The sequence below is a fragment of the Ostrea edulis genome, chromosome 2, assembly GCF_947568905.1.
Source record: "Ostrea edulis chromosome 2, xbOstEdul1.1, whole genome shotgun sequence".
Classification (NCBI taxonomy): domain Eukaryota; kingdom Metazoa; phylum Mollusca; class Bivalvia; order Ostreida; family Ostreidae; genus Ostrea; species Ostrea edulis.
In genome coordinates, this window is record NC_079165.1 from 12,028,861 (window position 1) to 12,054,559 (window position 25,699).

General features: G+C 34.7%; 1 protein-coding gene across 4 annotated transcripts; it reads left to right on the plus strand.

The window, feature by feature from the left end:
• Window positions 1-239: 239 nt before the first annotated feature.
• LOC125682496 (catenin beta-like) lies at window positions 240-25,359 on the plus strand. 4 transcript variants are annotated; one of them, XM_048923119.2, is made up of 14 exons: window positions 240-425; window positions 10,531-10,600; window positions 17,145-17,414; window positions 17,563-17,750; window positions 18,022-18,326; window positions 18,723-18,924; window positions 19,169-19,313; window positions 20,057-20,160; window positions 20,270-20,476; window positions 20,646-20,900; window positions 21,060-21,221; window positions 23,068-23,254; window positions 23,351-23,605; window positions 24,257-25,359. In XM_048923119.2, exons 2-14 carry the CDS (start codon window positions 10,555-10,557, stop codon window positions 24,460-24,462), a joined length of 2,532 nt encoding a protein of 843 aa, XP_048779076.1. In that variant the 5' UTR covers window positions 240-425; window positions 10,531-10,554; the 3' UTR covers window positions 24,463-25,359. The 4 variants fall into 4 exon arrangements, with proteins under 4 accessions (XP_048779076.1, XP_048779078.1, XP_048779077.1 ...); XM_048923121.2 differs by having other exon boundaries at window positions 254-425; window positions 23,068-23,218; XM_048923120.2 differs by lacking the exon at window positions 240-425 and adding an exon at window positions 7,348-7,817.
• The last annotated feature ends 340 nt before the right edge of the window (window positions 25,360-25,699 follow it).

Consider the following 25,699-nt stretch of genomic DNA (forward strand, 5'->3'; position numbering starts at 1 on the left):
TAGGCCTATATTTAGATCTAATACATGCTTTATATTTTCATTTAGGGAAAAAAAAAGCTTTGAAAAACAAACGTAACAAGAATTTATTTGTCTTTGAAAGTAATCAAATGATAATTAACGTTATACATCAATTATATACATATTTATATATAGGCCTATAGCTTCAGAAAACTTTTATCACATTATTGATTTTTTTTTTTTTTTACGCACTACGTTTTCCATCTTGAGATAATTGTTTACAGAGTGAAGCGGTCACAACAGGTGCCTGTTTTTTCTACGCATGCGTCACTTTACAACTTTCGCCATCTTGGAACATTTGAATATATCGAGCAGAGTGAGAGCACAAAATAACAATAGAAGTGAGACAGTTATCAAGATTTTTGTTTCGAAAGCCACCTATGGTTCGAGGGGGCATTCTCATTTCGGTAAGAAACTATTTTGAATGCACCTAGTTTTAGTAATTAAGCAGCATTTTCCACTTAAAGTACGTTCAGCAAGAATGGCCGACATCTGCATTGTTCTTGTGTTACAAGTTATGACCCAACTACTTCGAAATACAACAAAGAAGTTTGATATGAATTTGTATTAGAATCTAATGTTTAGATAGTTTTCTCTTTTGTATGTTAGGTATGTAGAAGGATAACTTTTCTAGACTGTTTATAAGTTTATGATGCTCCAGCTCATGAGATAATTTCCTGGCCTAAGGCAACATATCATTTAATTATTTAACATGTTACATATATATACTAATTGTCGGCAAGACGAGCCATATTGGCGTAGTTTGTGTTATCTTTTGGGGCTCATTGTCATATGAAAACGTACACACATCGTAGAAAAGGCAGTAGACACCTACTGTCCTAGTCTCAGGAAGTACTCAGTACTGGAACAATGTAGTATAGTGTCATAAATGAGTCATCTCCTATATTGTACTATAATTCTTTGAAAATAATCACTTTTGAATTAGATATAGGGTCGATTCGTATGTATGTACCATTAACCATGTTGAGAACACCCCTATAGCGAGGTTTTCTTGTTAAAACGTGATTATCACTCTTTAGCGAGAAATTCAACATTGCCATAAACAGGTGTTTTGATTGAAAATGTTGACAAATCCTGTGCAATGCTGAGTAACGACGACACACAGTTAACATGGTGCAAATTACCTCTTTTATATATATATAATTGATAACACAATCAAGAAATTTCAGTTGAATGTTGTGTAAGAGAGAAGGAGGCTGAAATCCAATGCAAATTGTAATTTTGTTTTGGTTTATATATTAATTTTACAGTAGTATCAGACATAGCACTTTTTTTTCTTTTTTCACATGAATAGATCAGTTGCACAGGATATTTATTGTCGCTAAAGAGGGATAATCATGTTTTAGTGAGAAGATTTCGCAAGAAATGTTCCCATCCTTTTAACAACACAAATATATGCAGTTTGAACTTTTTGATCTTTTCCTGAACAGCCATTCATGACATATGACTGTAAGGATATCACACTCCAAGTCAGGGGTCTAGAAATTTTTTTTACAGTCACTTGCCCACGGGCAAGTACTACCTAGAAATCCACTTGCCCAAGTTCAAAATTCACTTGCCCAAACATTGAAATATTTTTGTCATAGATGTTTTCATTTTCTTGTTTACTTTTAGTTTCATTCTTGTCTTCATTACTCCCCTTTGCCTCTTTCTCATTTCCAGCACTAGCACCTTTTATTAGCAAAACCAAATTGGAAAAAAAAAAATTCCCACATTTTCATCAAACAAGAAATTAATAATGAAAATTAAACTTCAGGAGAAAACAAGACAACTTTAAGTTAGCATTTATTAAGATAGCTGTTTGATACTTTCATAAAAATCACAAGAGATCATAATCGTTCGTAAATTTTATTATTCTGCTAAAATATCAAGTCATTTGATAACAACTAGAAACAAAGTAATCGCATTCATACCCCGTTGTGTGCCAGAAGTCATTCCGGAATTCTGTAGGTTATCTGGATTGGTTTTGATATTAGATAAGCAATGGTACTACTGGTAATGAAATGCGTGCTTGCTTAGATAAACTAACAAGGCGTGACAGTCTTATATTTGTGATGGTAATCTAACGTGGTCAGGATTAAATTTAATTGATCTGAATAACTATTCCCCAGTTTATTACTTTTCCATGCGGCTAAGCTTATCACTCTAGGTCTGTTTCCCGAGACGACATTGCACTTGCCCCGGGAAAGTGCAATTCTAGACCCCTGCAAGTTTTTATTCCACTCATAGAAAGGATTTAATTAGGAAATGGAGTGCTAAAGCATGGGTAGGTCTAGCTGCAAAACTGTAGCTCTGTTATAATATTGGAACAGATCAGAGAGCTACAGATCCACCCCTTATAAAACCTTCGATTTACACCACACAAAAAGCTGCACACGGTTGAGGTCTGATATGATTGTATTCTTGTGTTGCTGTCTCATAAATTTATTAGGGCTGGGACGATTCAGGGTTAGCTCGATTCGGATCGGTTTCGATTCAGAACAGCACGATTCGATTATTTTCGATTCGGTTCATGTTAGGTCCAATTTATCTAATAATAGCACAAAAATTAACAATTTTAATGAATAGCATATTTGATTTTATTTTATTCAAGTTACATAACTATATGTCGTCATTTGTAAACATCATATCTATTTATAATGGCATTTTATAACTTTGAGAGAAAAAAGAAAACACTGACAGTCTTTTAAAATTTGTTACATTAATGTGCTGCATAAGTTTTGGATTATTAGACAAATCTATAGTGAATCTAAAATGCATATGATATTGTTTTCATATGTAAAGATGCAACAATTCTATCAATTGAGAGTCTTTGAAAATCTCTCCTTTTTTATTTACTTCTCTCATATTAAATGTCAAATCTGTGTCATTACTTACGATGTTGATTTCACTCCACCACTGACAGAAATGTTATATGTCATGTAAAGATAAACTGCAATGATCTTACGGACCATATTCTGTTGGTATCTGAGTGGTGAAAATGCTAACTCTCAACACAGTAGTGATTTAAATCCTTTTTGCATAAAAAAAACCCACATGTTCTGCACATCACTCGGACGCCATATTTGTTGTTTTGGTGTATGTAAATTCCGAACCGAAATCCGGAATTTGTAATCGGTGCATCGAATCGAATGGTATGAATCGCGGTGCATCGAAATTTTCGGTGCACCGCACAGCCCTAAAATTTATTATCAAAAAAAATTCCTAATATATTTCTGTCCAAACGTACCTTCAAATATTCATTAAAGCCCCATAGGACTCGAAAACTCGTAGCTTCAAATGATTTTGTTTGTTGAAATAGTCATGATATCTAGCTAGAGTAGGCCTATTTCTGCAACTGTAGGTGGGGGTTTAAAATATTATGAATAGAATTCATGTCTAAATGTTCAGGAACAAACTTAATGCTTTAATTTGAGCAAAAATGAGTTCTGAATGATTTGGGGGGGGGGGGGGAAGGTTATTTTTTCCAATGAAATATATAGCATAACACATAAACATTGACTCATTTATGGCACTGTGCTGTAGTCTCGGCTAAGATTCGGAAATTTGGACTGACTTCTTCGTAGAATAGAATATTGGGTCAATGCATGGAAATTCGTAGTGCTGTCACTGTTAACCGGTATAAACACATTCGGTTTGTATTTTCTGGAGTTTTGTTTTGTTTACATTTTACAATATCCCAATTTGTTTGATACACACGTTATGATTGGTTTGATATTTTTATTGTTGATTCTAATCAATGAAAGTCCAAGAGCGAGTTTTAGGATGGCGGTAGTTCAGTGATAGAGCATTCGTGTCATGATCAGGAAGTCGTGCGTTCGAGCCACACTCAAACCAGAGACACGTGCATCGATGGTGATTGCTCCTTCACCAAATGCCCTGCATTTAGAAGTGAGAGTCATGGGTCTTTCGGATGTGATCTTGAAAAGGGAGGCTCATGTCACGGCAAGTGTTGTCACAGAGAACCCTTACTACCACGACTGTAAGCTCACAAGTCATGGGTCTTGATTTGCAGTACTGCACCTAGAGCTTATATTATAGTCAATTAAAAAAGCTCTTGAGAGCTAATGTTGCCTATTGTTTTGTACATGTTGTCTGTAAATAAATATTTCTTATTATTTTATTGAATAAAGTGCATTAGAAATTGATGTTTGCATTTGAGCAGAAATACAATTACTTCAGGGTTCAGGTTATTCTTGGATTCATTAAGTTAAATTAATTTATCACAAAATAAAACCGATTGGAAACCTCAGCCAGTTCTGGGGAAATAATATGCACCTAGATGACACTGCTGTTTGCTTCACTCAAGTAACTTGAATGTTAAAAGCTGAATTGCTTACCACCTAGGTATCTAAATCCCAAAATAAAAACAGTCACTAAATTTTCTGTTGAAATGATGACTCCTGTGACATAGAATAAGACGTGTACCTCCTGATGAATGAATCATTCTCAATAAGGAACTATTTTGTGTTGGTAGCCGAGACAACTTCTTAAGGTTTACATGGGTGTCTATGTTTGTGGGTGAAAATTATCAAATTAGGAAAATGTTGTTTTTCCAATGAATGTCAATAGAAGAGACAGGTAACAGAAAACATTTCAGACAAAATACTTCATGTCAATTCAACAAACTTATTTTTAATGGAAACCCCCCCCCCCCCCCCCCCCCCCCCCCACACACACACACACACACACACACACTTTTATTAATATACACTGTATAGTGAAAATAATTACTGGTGTGATGTCTATGATTTAAAGTACATAGATGGTGTGATGCCAGGTAAAGCTACAAGCAGCGAACAAGCAAAAACTAACCGCTTTGTTAAATATGATCATAGGATATGAGGAAGCAGTACCATTCTCGTGTCAAATACTATGGATTTTTTCCAATTTTTGAAGTTAAAAAATGTCCTGTAATAATATACTGTGACATCGTAATTTGCTTTGTATGAAGCATTATACATTACAAGTTAATTTCATCACTTCCTCTTAAATCCTCATCTATACTTGTAACTTATAAGGAATACAAAATTAGGGCAAACTCGGACCCCTGGATATACCAGGGGTGGGACCAGGTGCCTTGGAGGAGTAAGCATCCCATTTAGTTTTGATAGGTATTCATTTTTTATTTATAAATAAGACTAGTGTTGTATCGCGATTTGTATTGAATCATAAAGGTGCTGTATCATTTACAAATTTTGTTAATTTTTTTTCATTTTTTCCCCCTAAAATTAGCCTGTGGTAGAAAAAGTTTATTTCAACCCCTGTTTCCGTGATAATGCGTACCCAAAGTCTTGCAAACCTGTAATGTAATGTCGATTGAGATTAGACTTGGCTGGATGCCCATCAGTCCATATATCCAGCCCAGCTGAATCTCAGCTGAGATTAGGTGACTTCAATGTCACCCTCACCATAACATTTCATAACAGCCAGATAATCGCCCATCTCGTTAATGACATCATTGACAGAGAAAGTGAGATACACTTTTTAGATCTATGATTTGAATTGAAGTTTTTACATTATGGTCAACAGTGCAATAACGATCTTGAATCATGATTCAAATGCCTCATGCCTTGGGAGCTGACATCTTCATGGGACTGTTTCATTTTCCAGCTAATTATCATACATTTCAAAATCTCTGATTGGATGATGCTGTGGAATCAGCCAATGGCATGTCTCCTTTTATAAATGCCCCTATTTGTCTGGTTCCCGTCTCCACCACTCCTTGATCACTCCCAATGAGTGTCAGGCACGGGAACCAGACCGACTTTTTATTTTTGTCATGAAAACTGTATGGTCCGAATTACAATATTTTTTTCCATCCCCTATAAATCGCTATTGAATCATCGCACGTATGTAGTTATGAGGCTGTACGACATATCATAAATCAGGGCTCGAAATTAACATATGCCCGTCAGTCTGTGACTGGTTTAAAGTCTGGCGGACTGATTGACATTTGTTTTAGTCAGTCCGATGGGACTGGTCAATTTTCTAAGATGTCATTTTGGAAAACCTTATCAAATTTTCAACATGCATTTGGCATTCCTCTGTAGATATCACACGAACCCGATTAATAAATATAAAAATCTCACATAAGTGTTAAAACAGTATCTTAGGCATATTGAGTTCAATTCCATTATATAATTTTAATGATATTAACAAAATATGTTCATTATTTCTGGAAAACTCTGGTGGACTGGTAAATTTTTCTGCGGACTGGTTGAAATTATACCCGATCAGTCCGGCTGGACTGGTGACATAAAAAGTTAGTTTCAAACCCTGTAAATTATTTCACCTGTTTTAACCCAAATTATTTGATTTTAAATCGATGTTTACAAATAGCCACGTCACTCTGCCATTTCAAGTGACCAGTTCAAACTTTCAGATCACCGGTGGCCTTATCTGTGTAAAGCTGTGTATTTTGTTATAACAGTACCGTACCATAAGTTTAATAGAAATAAAAATATCAAATACCTCTTAGTAATTCGTTGTTTTACGCTATTTCAGCCTTAAAAATAGACAGTTGCGTATGAGTTAATACATCATGTTGGGATTCCCCTGACGCGCGTGTGTCTATTTATAGACGTCTATTATGGGATGATTTATATATGTACCCACTATATCTACTTTCTAAATAATATTCGCAATGTTAACTTTTACATGCAGATGTTTTCAAGCGTGTAATTAAGGGAAAGTTAATAACTTTATATTATAAAGTAATTAATCTGCTTTAAAGTAATTATGTACAAAAATAATACGTGAACATTGGGTCATACAGCTTTAAACAAGGAACAGTCCGCGGATGAAATTAAAAAAAAAAAAAACAACGATGAACGGTAATTTTTATTTCAATTTTGCCTAAATAGTAGCACTTTTGTTACTGCTACAAAATTTTAATCATTATTTGGAGAAAAACATCTTTTTATGAGGGTGGGAGGGAAATTTAGCCTCTGTCTGAGGGCTACTTCCAAAAAAAAAATTTGTCTGAACAGCTATTATTATCACATTTATTTATTTATTTTTTTTGTGTTTAAAATAGAATAATTTGCAATAAACAGTTTAATAGTACAAACTGGCATAATGACTGCACATTTACATCAGAATTTTAGACAGTATAATGAAGTATTTACCGTAAGTAACAGTGATGATGTGGCATACAGGTTTTCTAAAGTGGCACATCTAGATTAAATAGAGGAAATATGCAGACAGCCAGAGTGATATTTCTGTGGAGATGCAAAGATCTCCCCAAGCCATATGGCAGTTATTGATAGTATATTGCATTTATCAGTTTCTCATCTTGGCAGGAGTGGGGTTTGAAACTACCCATCTAGAACCTCATTTAAGGTTACTGGCGGACATGGTTTAGGGGGTCACACTTGACACATGTCATAGTTGACTATTTAAATAAGGCATCTATCCATCTCCCCTTAGTCGTGTCAATGATTGGCAGAAGAATGTAGGGTTGTGGTTGAGTCCACATCACCTGTGAGGGGTGTTCAAGACTGAAATGATTAAAATTGCCTGTCAGTGAGGAGTGTAAATATTAGTCACATTATCCCTGGATTTTAAATGTGGGAGAGAGAACGCTGTGACACTTTAATTGTGACTGTTTCATTGACTAAAGTCACTTTCAAAACATTGAAGAGTTTTGACAACCTTCAGTAGTTTGGATGTAAGCTGTCTGTTTGGTGCTGTGATACATTCATACATTGTGATATCTTCAATGGGAATTCCTACCTTCATTAATTAAGTTACTTGTACACCATGTGAGATCAAAGGTATGATACTCTGGTTTTTGTTTGCAGAATAGCCGTGTTTCTATCTAATACAGACAGGCATAACGCTGAAGTCACTGAAATGTGATGTTCAATAATTGGAGCCGAGGTTTATACTGGCAAAGTTTCCTTAGATGTAAACCTTTTTTTTTTTTCTTACCGGAAAATAACTATTTTGACACAGAATTGTGTATCCTCTATATGGGTTTGCTTTGTTATCGTTTTTCATGGGGGGGGGGGGTATTGTTTATTTTGTGTCTTTTTTTGCAGAGATTATGTACAGTTCATCATTGTAACATGTACTCTACACTTTATTACGTGAACAGTCATACATGCAGTATTGCATATATTGGTCTTCCCAAAGGTATTATTGCAGACAGGTATTTCCAAAGGACCTCATCAATAGGTCAAATCAGGAATAGAAACAGAAATATTTGTAAAGAATGAAAGATTTAAGGAACAAAGTGCAGTAGTTCATAGTAATCACAATTTAAACAGATGAGGGGCAGTGTAAGATTAGATGTAAATTAAAAAAAAAAATCTCACAACGCGTTGTAAAACGTAAGCTCTTTCATTTAAAATCTTCAGACGTTTTAAAATATATATATATATATATATATATATATATATATATATATATATATATGCCAAACAAATATAATGATAATTGAAGTTTGGAATATAGAATAAGTTGAGGTTAATGAGGACACAATTGAGTGGGTTCCTTCAGTTGCCGATTATGAATTTCCTTCTTTCAGGAGACCGATTCTGTTGTTTTTAATGCGAAGGTTGACTCTTCATGACAAACCTGAAATATGTTGTCTTCAGTTGCTGACAAGAGGAAATGTTTAGCATGTTGAGAGTCATTCAATTACAATTAGCCAGGGAAAACTTGACACATAATTAATGATGTCTAGAGGCAAAATTGTGTACTTTAAATTGGTGAAAACAAATGGTTTTAAGATGATAATCTGTTTTGACACCTGTAGAGTACATCTAGGAATACATTTCAAAAAAATATAGATGAATAAATTCACAGAAAATTAGGATCTTGTCTACAGTGTAGATGATGGGCCTAAGTGACCCTCTAGCAATTTTAATGAACAACTTGCATGATATACCTAATATAAAAATAGAACAACTGCAGGGTTAAATTATAAACTAAATCATAATACGTTTGTATTTCGTGCTCTCAGATTGATACACTAGGAGATAATGCACCTGTTGTGGCCATTTAAAAAGATGTGTCACTTGCGTTAGAACATTAGAATTAGAGATGCAACCCATGGATCTAGTCTACACACTTCTGTGTACATCAGAATGCTTTAAATCATAATTGTAAGGTATTTGAGTAGTAATACACAGGCCACCTTTTGTTAAAATTGTAAATGGTATACAGACAAGAATCTTAGCCTCCATTGGCAGGGGGGTTATCGTTCCAGGTGACCTCTTGGCTGGCACTCCAGATAAAAGCCAGTCGTGTGGGGTACCCCACGGGGGAAGGGAAGATTGCATAGTAAACATAACAGTGAAATTATGCCTTGCAGCTAGTGAGGGGTTCAGCACATCAGAAGCAACTGCTGAAAAGTTTTTCAAGCATGGTTGAATGTTTAGAAAGTGATGTTTGTGATGTGGTTACCAATTACATGTAATATTTCTATTTCGTTGAGTTCTGTGCAGGTGTATGTTTCTGCTGAGTAATCTACTAACAATATGGTGATTCAGGAGGTGAATTAAAACTTCTTGTATTTGGTTTCTATTAAAGATGAATCATTCAAACTATTTGGATCTTAAACTACAGGTAGCTTGTGAGGGCATGAAGTTCTCAAGATTTCTCACAAGATTCCAAAAAAAAAAAAAAAGAAAAGAGAAAGTAAAAAATTCCCCAATTAAACTAAGCAGAATTACTTTTGATCTCAACTCTTAATTTGTAAAATTTGGGTCCTGTCGTAAATATTTTATATTTGACTCCTGAAAACTAGGATCACCACTGTTTTCTGTTATAGAGAAGTGGACAGGTATCCCTATAGTAAACACTGTTTGTTTTGATAAATTTTATTACTTATATTAGGCAGAGGAAGACCTTTTCCTTTGTTTTGATTTTCAGATTGATTGCTGGGTTCTTTCTGACTCCGTAGATTTCTAGTTGCTTCACGTGTGCATGGATAAAGAATTGAGAAAATCTATTGGTGTTAGAATTAAGGAAATCTATTGGCAGTAGAATTAAGAAAATCAATTGGCAGTAGAATTAAGGAAATGTATTGGCGGTAGAATTAAGGAAATCTATTGGCGGTAGAATTAAGGAAATCTATTGGCGGTAGAAGGGGTAGAATTAAGATCATTCTAATCTATTGATGGTAGAATTAAGAAAATGTAAAGGTGGGTAAAAAAAAAAATCTATTTACAGTAAAATTGAGAAAACTTTCATCTTGTACTATTTTGTTGCATTGTAATTTGCTGTTTAATGTATGTAGATAAAAAGATTTAAATTTTCGTGTGTATGTAGTAATTTTTATTTGGCCATCTCTGGAAAAAATATGTTCATATTTGAATATGACACCAGAGCGTGAAAATTTACAGCTTGGCTAAATTAATGGGCATAATGAAATCAGTTTTGTTCATCGCAACCACCCATCCCCCCTTTTTAGAGTGTTAACTCTATTATCAACATAGTCAGATAATCTAGAAATTTAATGATGTGTTGTTATATTTTCAGAGTTAGAGAGAACCAGAGAAAACCATGAGTACATATCAGATGAACCAGAGTGATGGGGGGCCCAGGTCTAGTAAGTATACCCCTCCCCACACCAACTAAACACTACATGGTTCTAAGTATACCCCTCCCCACACTAACTAAACACTACATGGTTCTAAGTATACCCCTCCCCACACCAACAAAACACTACATGGTTCAAAGTATACCCCTCCCCACACCAACTAAACACTACATGGTTCAGACACAATCTGTTTGACAGCAGTAGCACTTCTCTACAAGAAGCAAAGTTAAGTATGCCTTACCGCTGGACATATTTTGTATGGACATTAATTCCATCCATTGAACCACCAAACTCTATAGCACCCCACAACTACATATATTCTTTATCACCTATACTTCACCCATTGGGGTTGCAAATTACTCCTACAAGTAAGAGCCTCGGTTAACGTCCCTATGCTTTTTATATACCTCATTCTCTTACATCCAAATGCCAGAAGCTTGTTCCAACTAAATTTTCTAAGCAAAATATACCCAAATATATTAATCTGTTGATGCTTAAGTGACAGTAAGTCTTTCAATACCGTTGAATGACTTTTATTTAATCAACTGAACCCAAATATCCCTTGGAAATGCTAGTATAACATCTTTAATCTCATTCGAATCGGTACATAAGATTTGTTATGATTTGAAGTAAGAAATTTTTTTTACAATCAATATTCCAGAAAATGAAAATACTGCTCAAAGTGTTGCAAAAACATTTGTTTATTGAATCAGAAATTACTTTTCAAATATGTCACATGTCCAAGAAATTCGGCCATATCTTTAGTATCGTAATTTCCTGAATTTTTTTTTTTTTTTTTTTTTTTTTTTTTTTATATATATAGGTTCATACAACATTTATTCACATTATGACAGTCAGGGTTTTAACATCATGCCCTTACAAACCCACCTGACTAGGGGGTACAGGGTATTTTATCTACCATTTACTCACACATCCACTCTAATAGGCATTCATTCAAAGATAGGAAAAAAGGAAGAGAATTAGAAAGGAATGAAATTACTCTGGCTTATCATATGTACACTATACAAAATAATATTAATCTAATAGGTTGTCACAAACTAAAGGTTTTAAATGTATAACAAATGTACTGTTATGACATTGATAATAACTTCCGATGATATACATAGGCTAATTAATATATACAATTACATATTATATATTCTGGATGATCTAAAATCTATAAATCTTTTAATTTATGAAATGTATTCCATTTCTTCTCAAAAACATCTACATAATCATTTTTACATGCTAACTGCCTTTCTACTTTATACACATTTGTCCAAGTGGTAATAAAGTTATTTAACAAAGGCAGATTGCCTCTACATTTGCAACCATACACAAAGTACTTTAAATAATAATTAATCAAATTGATCATTTCATTTTCTGAGCTACCCAGCAAAAAGGGTTTTTTTATCAACAACAATATTTACTGAAAAAAAAATCCCTAAACCATGACTGCACATGCTTGCAAAATAAAACAACATTTTCACAGTCATACAAAACATGCTCTATTGATTCCCTTTCTCTTACACAAAACGAACATAAATTGTTGTCTATTTTCTTTATTTTGAACAAAAATAAATTTGTGACTAAAATTTTTTGATTTATACGATATTGTAGCCACTGTAATTTTGTATCCTTTGTAATAGTAAAAACATTTTTATTAATTGTATTCCACTCTTCTTGAGAGATATCAAATTGTATATCCCACTTCTTTTGACCTGTAGGTTTTTCTTCACTGATTAAAAATTTGGTACAGTTTTTTCTTGTTTCTTTTAAAATATATGAAAGGGGCTATATGTATGGGAATAGTAGGTTCTTGAACTTTTATAAACTGGTTTATTCCATTAACTCTCATTGCTTTCTTCAATGCTTGTCTTAAACCAAAAAATTCCAAAAAAGGAGATTTTACTTTATACATTTCCATGAATTGATTATAATTCATGATATCTCCATTCTCATCTAACATTGAGTTAACTGTATATACATTATTTTCACACCATTCTTTCAGATATAAAGTTTTTCTATTTACCTTTATGTTTTCATTGTACCATAAAACACTATTAACCATACGTTCAGAAGATTTTTTTCTCTCAAAAAGACATATTAACCATTTCCAAGATTTAATTACATCCCTCCAAAACATATTCTTTGATTTTTCAAGTTTTTGTAAAGCATACAACGGTCCAAATTTAATAACATTACTTATATCAACTTCTGCTCCTATAATAGATTGCCACTTGGCTGTATCAAAGAGAAGTTTTTTAATCCATGACAATTTTAGACTTGCAATAAAGTTTTCAATATTTACCATATTTAATCCTCCTTTGTCATATTCTTGTGTGACGACTGATTTTTTAACTTTTGCGACAGGACTTTTCCATAAAAACTTGAAGAATATTTTATTTAACTTGTCTATGATGTCTTTAGATGGATTTGGTAATGAAATAAATAAGTGTACCAGTTTTGAAATTGCTAATGATTTAATCACTGTAATACGCCCTATAGGAGTAAGATTCCTTCTTTCCCAATGTTTCAAAAGATTTTGAATAGCAATAATTTTTTTATCAAAATTTATTTTTACTGTTTCACCTAAATCAACATCAAAATCTATTCCAAGAACTTGGAATTTATTATTGCCCCATATCAATTCTTTATCTTCCACTAATCTTTTTACTGAATATCTCTTACTACCAATCCATACCACCTGACTTTTACTATAATTGACAGTTAGACCAGACATCTCTTTAAAATCTTTAAGGTCATCTAATGTAGCGTCTAAAGATTCCTTACTACCATCTAAGAATATAGAAGTATCATCTGCAAATTGTGAAATTAAGTGAATTATATTACCTATCTTAATACCTTTTACCTTTTCATTACCTTTTAGTTTTATTGCAAGTATTTCTACACATAATAAAAACAAGTAAGGTGAGATTGGATCCCCCTGTCTACAACCACGCCTATTTTGAAACCACCTTGATAAATTTCCACCTTGGTTTATTGTTGTTGATATGTTATTGTAAAATACTGTGATCCACTTAATAATAGATTCACCAAAATTGAAAAATTTTAACACTCTTATTAAATAATCCCAAGAGACTGTATCAAATGCTTTTTCAAAATCTATGAGGAGGATCATGCCAGGGATATTTCTAACTTGAGTGTAATTCATTATGTCATAAATTAATCTTGTGTTTTCTGAAATATTTCTTCCTGATATGAATCCAGTTTGGTCTCCACTGATTAATTTTGGGAGAACAGATTTGATTCTACCTGCAATACATCCAGACCCTATCTTATAAACTGTATTGAGTAAGGTAATAGGGCGCCAATTTTTTAAAAATTGTTTCGGTTTGTCCGGTTTTGGTAAACATGTAATGATCCCTTGCTTTTGTGTAATTGACAGTTCTCCCTTATTATAACCAGAATTTAATGCCCTTGTAACGAAGATTCCAAGGTCTTTCCAAAAAAATTTGAAAAACTCAGTAGTGAAGCCATCACTTCCTGGACTTGTATTATTTTTCATTTTTTTTAATAGTGTTTGTTGTTTCCTGATAAGTTATCTCCCCCTCTAGGATTAAATTTTCATTTAATGACAATATAGGAACATTTCTAAATAATTCGTCATTTTCCCATTCACGTAAATTTCCCACAGTTGTTTTATTTTCATATAAATTTTCATAATATTTACATATCTCCTCCAATATCTCGTGCTGATTTGTAATTACTTTACCATTTTCTTTTTCTACTCGTTGAATTATTTTGTTCGTAAAGTTTCTTTTCTCTAGATTGCAGAAATACTCTGTAGGTTTTTCTCCCTCCTCTAGCCATTTTGCTTTTGATCTAATCATTGCACCTTTTAGTTTATCTGTCCTTATTACTTCTAATTGCTTCTTTGCATCTTCCAAACTAATATCAGACTTTTCTGCCGATTCTTCATTCTCTTCCAGGTCTTTTATTATAACACCCAATTCTTTTTCTTTATGATTTTTACATTTTTGTATATAAGCTGAATGTGAAATAGATTTTCCTCTTATTTCCATCATCAATACCTCTTTCCTGAAAATTTGATTCCTTGTCTCTTTTGGGTTCCATTTTTAGCTCACCTGAACCGAAGGTTCAAGTGAGCTTTTCTGATCACATTTTGTCCGTCTGTCTGTCCGTCTGTAAACTTTTCACATTTTCGACTTCTTCTCCAGAACCACTGGGCCAATTTCAACCACACCTGGCCAAAAGCATCCTTGGGTGAAGGGCTTTCAAGTTTGTTCAAATGAAGGGCCATGTCCCTTTCAAAGGGGAGATATCACAAAAATGCAAAAATAGGGTGGGGTCATTTAAAAATCTTCTTCTCAAGAACCACTAAGCCAGAAAAGCTGAGATTTACATGAAAGCTTCCTGACAAAATGGAGATTCAAGTTTGTTCAAATCATGGGCCCCGGGGCTTGGATGGGGCCACAATAGGGGATCAAAGTTTTACACACAAATATATAGGAAAAATCTTCTCAAGAACCACTGAGCCAGAAAAGCTAATTTTTACATGAAAACTTTCTGACATAGTGCAGATTCAAGTTTGTTCAAATCATGGCCCCCGGGGGTTGGATGGGGCCACAAGGGGGATCAAAGCTTTACATACAAATATATAGTTAAAATCTTCTTCTCAATAACCACTGAGTCAGAAAAGCTGATATTTACAAGAAAACTTTCTGGGGCCACAAGGGGGGGGGGGGGGGGGGGGGGTCAAAGTTTTACATACAAATATAGGGAAAATCTTCTTCTCAAGAACAGTTGGGCCAAAGAAGTTGACATTTACATGAAAGCTTTCTGACGTAGTGTAGATTCAAGTTTGCAAAAATCGTGGCTTCCAGAGATAGTTGGGGCCATAATAGGGACTAAGGTTTTACATGCAAATATATATGGAAAGTCTTCCGATATGGGCCAAGGTGACTCAGGTGAGCGATGTGGCCCATGGGCCTCTTGTTTATCTTCCATTCTGTATTGTTAACCGCCTTCACCTTATATATACATGATAATCAAATGACATAAACAAAGTCTATAACCTTTTTATTATATACTTTCAATTTCATTTAGAATCTAACAATAATTTTAATTTTAACAATTAAAAAGATGAAAAACAAGAAAAATTTGAAACTTAATGGCGTAGAAATTTGATTGTGACGTAATGTTTCCGGGCATATATCGTGTGATATATGCCCGCAAACTTTTAAAGCAAAAGGAAGAGATGAAATTGGAAGTATATAGTAAGAGCTGTAGTTAGCTGGGGTAGGATGTCAGTTTATAAGCTCACTAACTTGAGTAGCTGTTGTAAGTGAGGAAAATTGCAATTTAGTAGCCCACAATTGTTGCAGGAGCCTACCCCTTTTGATCATGCAAATGAAAAATTTTAACAAATGAAAATATGAATTATGTCAATTGTTAACAATTATTGATACTTTTAACAAAATGTGGCCTATTTTGCATCCATTTTTAAAAAAAAAATCTCAAATGTTTTCTTTCCTAAAATATTTTATGAAGATGGCCTTTTTTTCCCTTGAAGTCCATTGTAGGGGTTTGCTTCCCCCACTTGTCTGAATCACCTTTCATTCTGAAGCTATTATCTGACACTGATGTATATTTGTGTGTCATTGTCAGACAAGTGTTTGAATGCTATACATGATGAAAGTGCGAATAAAGTAGAAAAACCAAATATGATATGTTATGAATGATTCTGAGAGAAAAAGATCTGCTTGCCAAGTGGCCATGAAATGATACGACTTACGTACTCACATTGGTGAGTGGGTATATGTGCTCATTTTCAACCCTGTCCATATTTTCTCGAATAATGGGTCCAATTCGACAAGAGAGGCAATGTCAACCGTACACATGCTACAAGACTTTTCATGTTTTGGAAAGATAATCGATGGTGAAGACATTAGAAATTTTAACTTTTTTTTTTTTTTTTTTTTTATATTAAATTAGGAAATTGAGTTTCCACAGTACAAAGAAATAATATATTTCTGTCTAAAATACACCCTGAGGCTGATGGGTGCCCTGAATTACAACCCAGGGTAATTTCCTGCACACCCCAGATTAAATGTGGACGGCAAATTTATTTATGTAACCTGAATAAAGAATGTTTCGAACTGATGTAACAAACATGTTCCTTGTATGCAATAGGTCAGAGGTTTTTTTTGTGGCATAATCATTATGCAAATAGAAATGATAGGCTTTTGTGATGTCAAACCATGAGGGAAGCAATTGAATTTGTGTTAACCATGGTAATGCTTGGTATAAATAAAATAATTAGATTTTATAACAACATACAGATCTTGATATATTTAATATGTTCAGTAATAAATTTGAAAATAAGCTGAGATAATTTAACCAATGCTCCAATTTTCATAGATTAGTCAGCTGATTGAAGGAAAAAGGATTGGAGTAGATGACAGCTTCCTGCAATTAGAGTGCTGAAATGTCAAAGATGGAAAATAAGATTGTTTGTCAAGATTCAATTGTAGATCAATACTTACCTGTAATTGTCTTTCATTAACAGTGTCAGGTGGGGGACAGAATTACATGGACCTTTCCAACATGCCCCTGGAGAACAAGCAGGAACAGACCATGATGTGGCAACAAAACCAGTACATGGGGGACTCTGGCATCCACTCAGGGGCCACAACCCAAGCCCCCTCCATCAGCAGCAAGGGAGGCCACCACGAAGATATCGAGGAACCCCAGTCTAACATGGAAACCTCCCACATGGGATTTGAATGGGGGGATCAGCAATACCCACAGCTGGGATACACGCAGGAACAAATTGATGGTAAACTATAAACTAATGTACAAAACTCAATTACAGTAATGCATTGAAGTGATAATTACATAAAGATACAGACAGAATTAAAAAAAAATTCCTTTGCAACTTTTTAACCTGTACTTCTGTTTTTAAAGAATTATTTCTTTTCTTGTAGATGTCAACCAACAGTTGAATCAGACTCGATCACAGAGGGTGAGGGCTGCTATGTTTCCCGAGACTTTGGATGAGGGAGTACAAATTCCCTCTACCCAGGTTCACCCGGACCAGCCTACAGCAGTCGGGAGGCTGACAGAACCCTCGCAAATGTTGAAACATGCCGTAGTAAATCTCATCAATTATCAGGCAAGTCATGTATTTGCAGAATGGAAGTTTGTTTCCTTGAGGTTCATTTGAAGAATTGAAGTTACATGGCATAGTAAACGTATTTGAGATTTTTGATGTACTAAAGTGTGGTCTCTGAATGGAATGGTTTCTTCTATGAATGTTATTAATGGTTAATTTAGGTATGATTATACTCAAGCATTCAATATTTTGATGGAAAGTCAAACAGGTTTCATTCAAGATTTTCAGTACAGTTGAGGTGAATTAATTATGTGTATGATGGCTTTTCCAGGATGATGCTGATCTTGCCACAAGAGCAATTCCGGAGCTGACCAAGCTTCTGAATGATGAAGATCAGGTGGTGGTTGGCCAAGCAGCAATGATGGTGCATCAGTTATCCAAGAAGGAGGCCAGTCGTCATGCAATTATGAACTCCCCCCAGATGGTTGCAGCCCTTGTGAAGGCTATGAACAATACCTCTGATTTGGAAACCACTCGCTGTGCTGCAGGAACACTACACAACCTGTCACACCATCGCCAGGGACTTCTGGCCATATTCAAGTCCGGTGGAATCCCTGCACTTGTCAAATTGCTGAGGTATGTATTTATTTCATTTTTAGAATTCACTAATCATGATTTTGGATTCAAATTAGTGAATGTTTACCAGTGATCAATTATATTAGCTTGTTTTATGAATATGTAATATGGAATGATAATTTAAACAGACAACCATATAGGAGAGTTTATTTTATAACAACAGTCCAAAGAATTCATTTTAACCTGTGTTTGTTTCTTTTAACTTACTTTTCTGCACTAGAAAACATTTTGAATTCCTTCAGATGTAGTTGTTAAAAGAGAGATTAGAAAGAAAACAGTTTTGCCCAGTCTTTAAATTTGCCCACAGACAATGAGGATGAAAATAAAGTGGGACGAATATTTCCCTGTATGTGTGATAAGCATGTATTTTGCATTTTCATTTATTTTTTATTTCAGCTCTCCAGTGGAATCTGTGTTATTTTATGCAATTACTACTCTTCACAACCTACTGCTTCATCAAGAAGGTTCCAAGATGGCTGTTCGATTGGCAGGGGGTCTACAAAAAATGGTGGCATTATTACAAAGGAACAATGTCAAGTTTCTGGCTATTACTACAGACTGTCTACAAATTCTAGCTTATGGAAATCAAGAAAGCAAGGCATGTTGTTGAAGTCATTAAATATTGATAGTATCTGAAAAGATTGTCAGTGCAGGCTGCAAGGGTGAACTTTAGCAACTAATGAATGGACTTTTAATCTGAATTCATAATGTTGGTGAAGCAAAATTAGCAGCTCATGTAGTTTAAATTTTACTAGTTGACATGGAATTGTTATGTTCATACAAATGTAGCATTGTTTTGAAGAAAGGAGAATGCTAACAGATTTTGACTTTGTGTCCTTTAGTTGATTGTTTTGGCTAGTGGAGGACCGGGTGAACTGGTGAGAATAATGAGATCGTACACTTACGAGAAGCTGCTCTGGACAACCTCCCGAGTAATCAAAGTTCTGTCCGTCTGCTCCAGCAACAAACCTGCCATTGTGGAAGCAGGTAAATTGTTCATCCCTTTCTAAGGTCTAAATAATCAAAGCAGGTACCTTATTTTCCCAATTTGATTTCGACAGTTTCAAAGAATGGTTACTTGATAAATATATATATAGAGATTAATTGTGGATAATTGACATATGGTAGAGAAATACCAGTATAGGAGGTATCGCCCTGGGGCCCGTTTTACAAAACAACTTACAACAAAGTCACAAGTCTTAAATTGTATGAAACAGTTATTACTTTTAAGTGAATGAAGTAAAACTTTTCTGAGGCTTAATTTTCAACATTTTAAAAAAATATTTTGTATTTGGAGTGAATGACCCTACAATAAACCTGAACATTCCAGTATGTAAAGTTTGTCTTAAGTCGTACGTTCTTTTGTAAAATGCGCCCCTGGACAACTTTTTGTAGTATAAATAATTATTTGTAGAAAATAGACATTTTCAATATCAAATACTTCACTTTTTTTTTTATTCATACCCAGTGAATAAAATTCCCTCAAAAGATATATTTCTATCATGCACAAATTTTAATGAAATAAAGATAAAGAGACATAGCAAAAATCTATGTCACATGAAACATCTTTTAAGTTTAGAAATCAGCTTTAAACATACACATTAGTATAAGTAGGTGATATAAAGTCGGTATGCTTGTCTTATATTTTCTTATCATGAAAATTTAAAAAATTATTAGATATGGCCGTGTAGAAATCGGAATGAAATTAATTGAAATTTTGATGTTTGCAGGTGGTATGCAAGCTTTGGCTATGCATTTAGGACACCAGAGCCAAAGATTGGTACAGAACTGTTTGTGGACGATTAGAAATTTGTCAGATGCTGCTACTAAGTGTGTAAGTGGCCAAGACGAAACAAGTTATAAAGATTTCAGAATCTATACCCATAGTTATAGTTGAATATATGTGTGCTTGTATGCATTATTTGATTCTTGTTTTCTTGTAGGAAAACATGGAAGGCATCTTACAAATGCTTGTCCAGCTTCTCTCCTCAAATGATCTCAATGTCGTGACCTGTGCTGCTGGTATCCTTTCAAACTTGACCTGTAATAACCAGCGTAACAAGGTCATCGTGTGCCAGGTTAATGGCATTGAAGCCTTGGTCAGAACCATCCTGCAGGCAGGAGACCGTGAGGACATCACCGAACCAGCGGTAACTAGGACTTTGTTTACTGTTCTTGGTTGTAGACGGAGACTGAATTTTTAAAGATCTCATTTTTTCCTATCCTTAATGCTTTATCTAGTCACTTCTAAGTTGACCTTTTTCAGTAATGGATATATTAGATATCGCTGATCAAATTTGCAATTTACCCCATTATCAGGTGTGTGCTTTGAGGCATTTGACTAGCCGTCACCCAGAATCTGAGATGGCCCAGAATGCTGTGCGTCTACACTACGGACTTCCTGTTCTAGTCAAGTTACTTCACCCACCAAGCAGATGGCCACTCATCAAGGCTGTGGTTGGTCTCATCAGAAATCTGGCCCTTTGTCCAGCAAACCATGCCCCATTGAGAGAACACGGGGCACTGCCAAGGATTGTCCACCTCCTCATCAGAGCTCATCAGGACACACAGAGAGTAAGTTGTGCACCAAGTGATATTCTATTTCTGTCAAGAAAAAAATCTTTCCTTTGCAACAATTGACCAAGCTGATGGGAGTTTGCAATTTCCCACTGATAGAAGTGGAGTTTTTGAAATTGCTTGTACCTGTAAACTGAGAATTGCTTTCACTTACAGCGAGCCTCAATCAGTTCCAATGGACAGGGGTCAGGGTACGTCGATGGAGTCCGTATGGAGGAAATCGTGGAAGGAACAGTGGGAGCTCTTCACATATTGGCCAGAGAGGCTCACAACAGAGCTGTCATCCGTGGTCTCAATGGCATTCCTCTTTTCGTGCAGGTAAGCATTAATGATGAAACTGAAAGGTATAATTGAATATATCTTTTAACTCTTTTCCTTTTTTGTTGATGTTTTGAATTTGATTTACTGTGAAAGAAAAAGATATAAATGTATAATTTTTATACACCTGTCTGTAGATGGGAGGGATTTGGTAGAGCAGTGTTGAGCGTTTTCTGTTTTTGTTTTCATTTCTCTACCACATATTAGTTAAAACATGCTGTGAAGCTTCTTATTGGGTCACTCTAGATCATGCTGCAAGTTTTATCCGCTTTGACCGACAGGAGTTTTGTCATTTCATTTGAAATTTAATGTGATGTGGAGGGAACAAGAAGTAAAAGTTCTACAACTTGTAGCCTGTTTGCCTATCAGTGTCGTAGAAAATAAACTCCTCCGCAGTCAAGGGCATAATGCAAACACACATGCAAGTTATCATTTTGTCACAATGAGTTACCTCTCTTTGCTTCTGTCCTTCATCAAATACCATGCGGTATTCTTTCTTTCATTAATAATTCAAACAAGTTGTTTTTAGTTGTCCCCCACCTCAATTCAGAAAGGGACATAGAAATACCGGTGTCCGTCACACTTGACTTTGTGGATGCGACTCCTCTGAAACCGCTCAACAGATTTTGTTCCAATTGTCACCATATTTTGTGCTGCCATTTTGATTTGATAAAATTTACAGGAGTTATGGGACTTAGTTGATTTTCTACATGCTACACTATAGGAACACATTGTGGATGTAACTCTTCAGAGACCGCTATACATATTTTGTTCAAATTTTGTAGGATTGTTAGTCACAATATGTAGTTGATCATATTGTGCTGCCATTTTGATTCAACAAATTTTACAGGAGTTTTGGGACTTTGTTGAATTTGTACACATAAAGAACACTTTGTAGACACTGCTCCTCAGATAGCACTGTACGGATTTTGTAGGATTGTTAGTCATAATATGTAGTTGATCATTTTGATTCTACAACAGATTTTCGCTGGTGCACCAAGACAAAATTACATGTTTCTTATATTTAAAACCTTGCATAAGTTGGGAAAAGTATTAAAAGTCTTCAGAAAAGTTGACACCTCATAATAACAATAAAAATTCTACTTAGCTGTCTGCTACATGCTGCCATTAATAATCATCGATTTGAGTCTTTTCACTACATCTTCTTTTACGTCCTGGAATCACAGAATGCAATATACTGTAAACATATTATATTTGGCGTGTACGATATTTGGCGGAAATCGTTTTTTCAACAAGTTAGCGTAGATTTGATTTAGCGCATTCCTGAATTACTTTAAACATCTAGATTTACGGATGGCATTTAGCAATGTACTTGATTTAGCGGAAGCTGCGTTCCGCCAAAGGCGCTAAATAGAATACACAGCCAAATGTAATACATTTACAGTATATCAGTGGGAAATATTAAAAAACCAAAGATTTCAGACGTAATCAATGACTACGTAAGATCGAAGAAGAAAAATATGCTTATGTGTTGTTCTTTAAAAATGCAAGTGTTTGTGTAAAATAGCTTATCTACGTTATTTTTCAAATGTGTTTGCATTGAATGCCCCTGACTGTTCAATAAAACACTCTGCACAAGCTTATAGGTTCATTATGTACTGTGTCAAGTATTGTTAGGGAAATATACATCAGTGTTGTTGTGAGATATTCTATGCATCAGTGTTGTGAGATATTCTATGCATCAGTGTTGTGAGATTATATACATCAGTGTTGTGAGATTATATACATCAGTGTTGTGAGATATTCTATGCATCAGTGTTGTGAGATAATATACATCAGTGTTGTTGTGAGATTTTATATAAATCAGTGTTGTTTCTTCTTGCAGCTGTTGTATTCTCCCATTGAGAATATTCAGCGTGTGGCAGCCGGAGTTCTGTGTGAACTGGCAGCAGATAAGGAAGGTGCTGAGCTTATTGAGCAAGAGGGGGCCACAGCACCACTTACCGAATTGTTACACTCCCGGAATGAAGGAGTTGGTAAGCAATCACATCACAGAAATCTCAATGATAATGGTGAGCGGCAATCGTACTGTACTGCATGTTTTATTTTTAATAAGGAGTGATGTTTTAAAGAAAAAACTAATGACTGAATGGTTTTTATCATTGTAGCTACCTATGCAGCAGCTGTACTTTTCCGCATGTCCGAAGACAAACCACAGGATTACAAGAAGAGGCTTTCAGTAGAACTTACCAGTTCTCTGTTCCGGGACAACCAGAACATGCCCTGGTCTGATGTTCAGCCCCCAGGATTCGAGGATGTAGGACACATGATGCCCCCCGCTGATGATTCCTACCGAGACCAGATGTACCAACCTCCTCATCATGACAGTCAAGGAAGCATGCACAGCAATGATATGAACAGAGGTATCAATAGATTTATAGGAATTATACAAATGGGGATGAAATTGATTCATAGGAAGTTTATGAACAGAGATAAAAATAGATTCGTAGGAATTACATGAACAGAGATAAAAATAAATTTATAGTTGTGTAATGAACAGGTTAAAAAAGGGAGATAAATGTAGATCTTTAGGAGTGGATATAAACAAGTAAAAGTAGATTTACAGGAATAATATCCACAGGTAAAAGTAGATATACAGGAATAATATTCACAGGTAAAAGTAGAGTTACAGGAATAATATCCACAGGTAAAAGTAGATTTACAGGAATAATATTCACAGGTAAAAGTAAAGTTACAGGAATAATATCCACAGGTAAAAGTAGGGTTACAGGAATAATATCCACAGGTAAAAGTAGATTTACAGGAATAATATCCACAGGTAAAAGTAGATTTACAGGAATAATATGAAGAGTGAAAGTACGTGGATAGGAATTATCTCTTTAAGATTCCTTTTATAAGCAAACCTTAAACCGAATAAGGAAAACTGACCAAGAAACAACTGTCATTTACAGCATGTTTTTACAGCATTTTTTGTAATTTAAAAAGAAGATATATATTGCTAAACTTCTTTTTAATGACATTAAACTGTACTTTTATGGGTTTTTATTTTACAGGTTATGAACACCAAATCCCGATTGACTCCATGCAGGGACTTGACATTGGCAGTCAAGGAGGAAGTCAGTATGGGGGGATGGAAAACTTGCCTGACCTGGGACCAAACGCACAGTCAGGAGACCTCAACTTTGAGAATCTCGAATCCAGTCTGCCCCAGCAGTCTGGCAATAACCAGACCATGCCATGGTTTGATACGGACTTGTAAATGAATGTGCCACAGCCTGGTAGAAGCCATGACTCCTCTACTTGTCAACACAAAAAACATTGAAAATGTGTAGAGTAATATAGTCAGTTTTTTTCTGTGCATTGGACCTGATGTAATATGACAGATGGAGGAGGACTTAATGTCCAAAAGTCTCTTTTTATAAATCTTAGTCTGTGTACATACGTTTAGGAGGAGGATCAAAGATTAAACATACCATGGGGGGGATTTTTGTACATCAACTTTAATGTTCAAGGTTGTAAATTGAGCAGCTGAATTTTTTTTAACATTTTGGCATTTCCAAAACTATCATTGTTTCAACCACCTGGACCAGAATTTGTTCTTGTTGTAAATAATTCATTCCATTAGTTTAAAATATTCATCTCGTATATTCCTTAGAATAGAACACCATTACTACACAAAAAAGTTTGTATTGTAAGCAGCAGGCCATTCACATGAACAAATAATTTGTATTTCTGACGCCTACAAAACAATGCAAAAATTAGTGACGTCCCACCAATTTGGATTGTTTTCCCAAAGTTTAAATGTTACAGTGGTTGGTCAGAAATATAAATGATCTATATTTTTATAACATTGCATATCTGTGTACGCTCCGTCATTTAAGTGCCTCAAAGGTAGTCATTTTAAGATTTGGTCATGTATTTATTGAATTTTATTGATTCCATGGAAACCATCTCTGGCAGAACGTTTTCTATCTTTTAATTTCATTGCACTGCATTTGTCTGTAGAATTATTTTTGGTTTGTACTTTCTTTATCTATCTTTTTATCCATTTTAGATAATTTTATAATTCAGGAAATTTATTTATAATAGTTAACATAAAGATATTACTATGTGTTGTGTAATGCATGCAATTCAAAATAAAACTTCAGTTTTAGTATTCTTGTTATTTTTAATCCCATTTGTGAAATATGAAAAAGGAGTTCCATTGGACTACAAAGCCAGTTGTCAATAGGCCTAGTAGGTTTACAAACGTGTTTGGTAAGGGAATGTAATCCCTTTGCCTGCTGACTGTCAGTGTTATATTCAAGTTGCTGTCTAGTATTGTCTGTTATGTAATTGACTGTCTGCTGTCTAGTATTGTCTATGTTATATAATGGACTCTGTCTGCTGTCTAGTATTGCCTGTATTATATAACGAACTCTGCTGTCTAGTATTGCCTGTGTTATATAACGGACTCTGTCTGCTATCTAGTATTATCTGTGTTATATAATGGACTC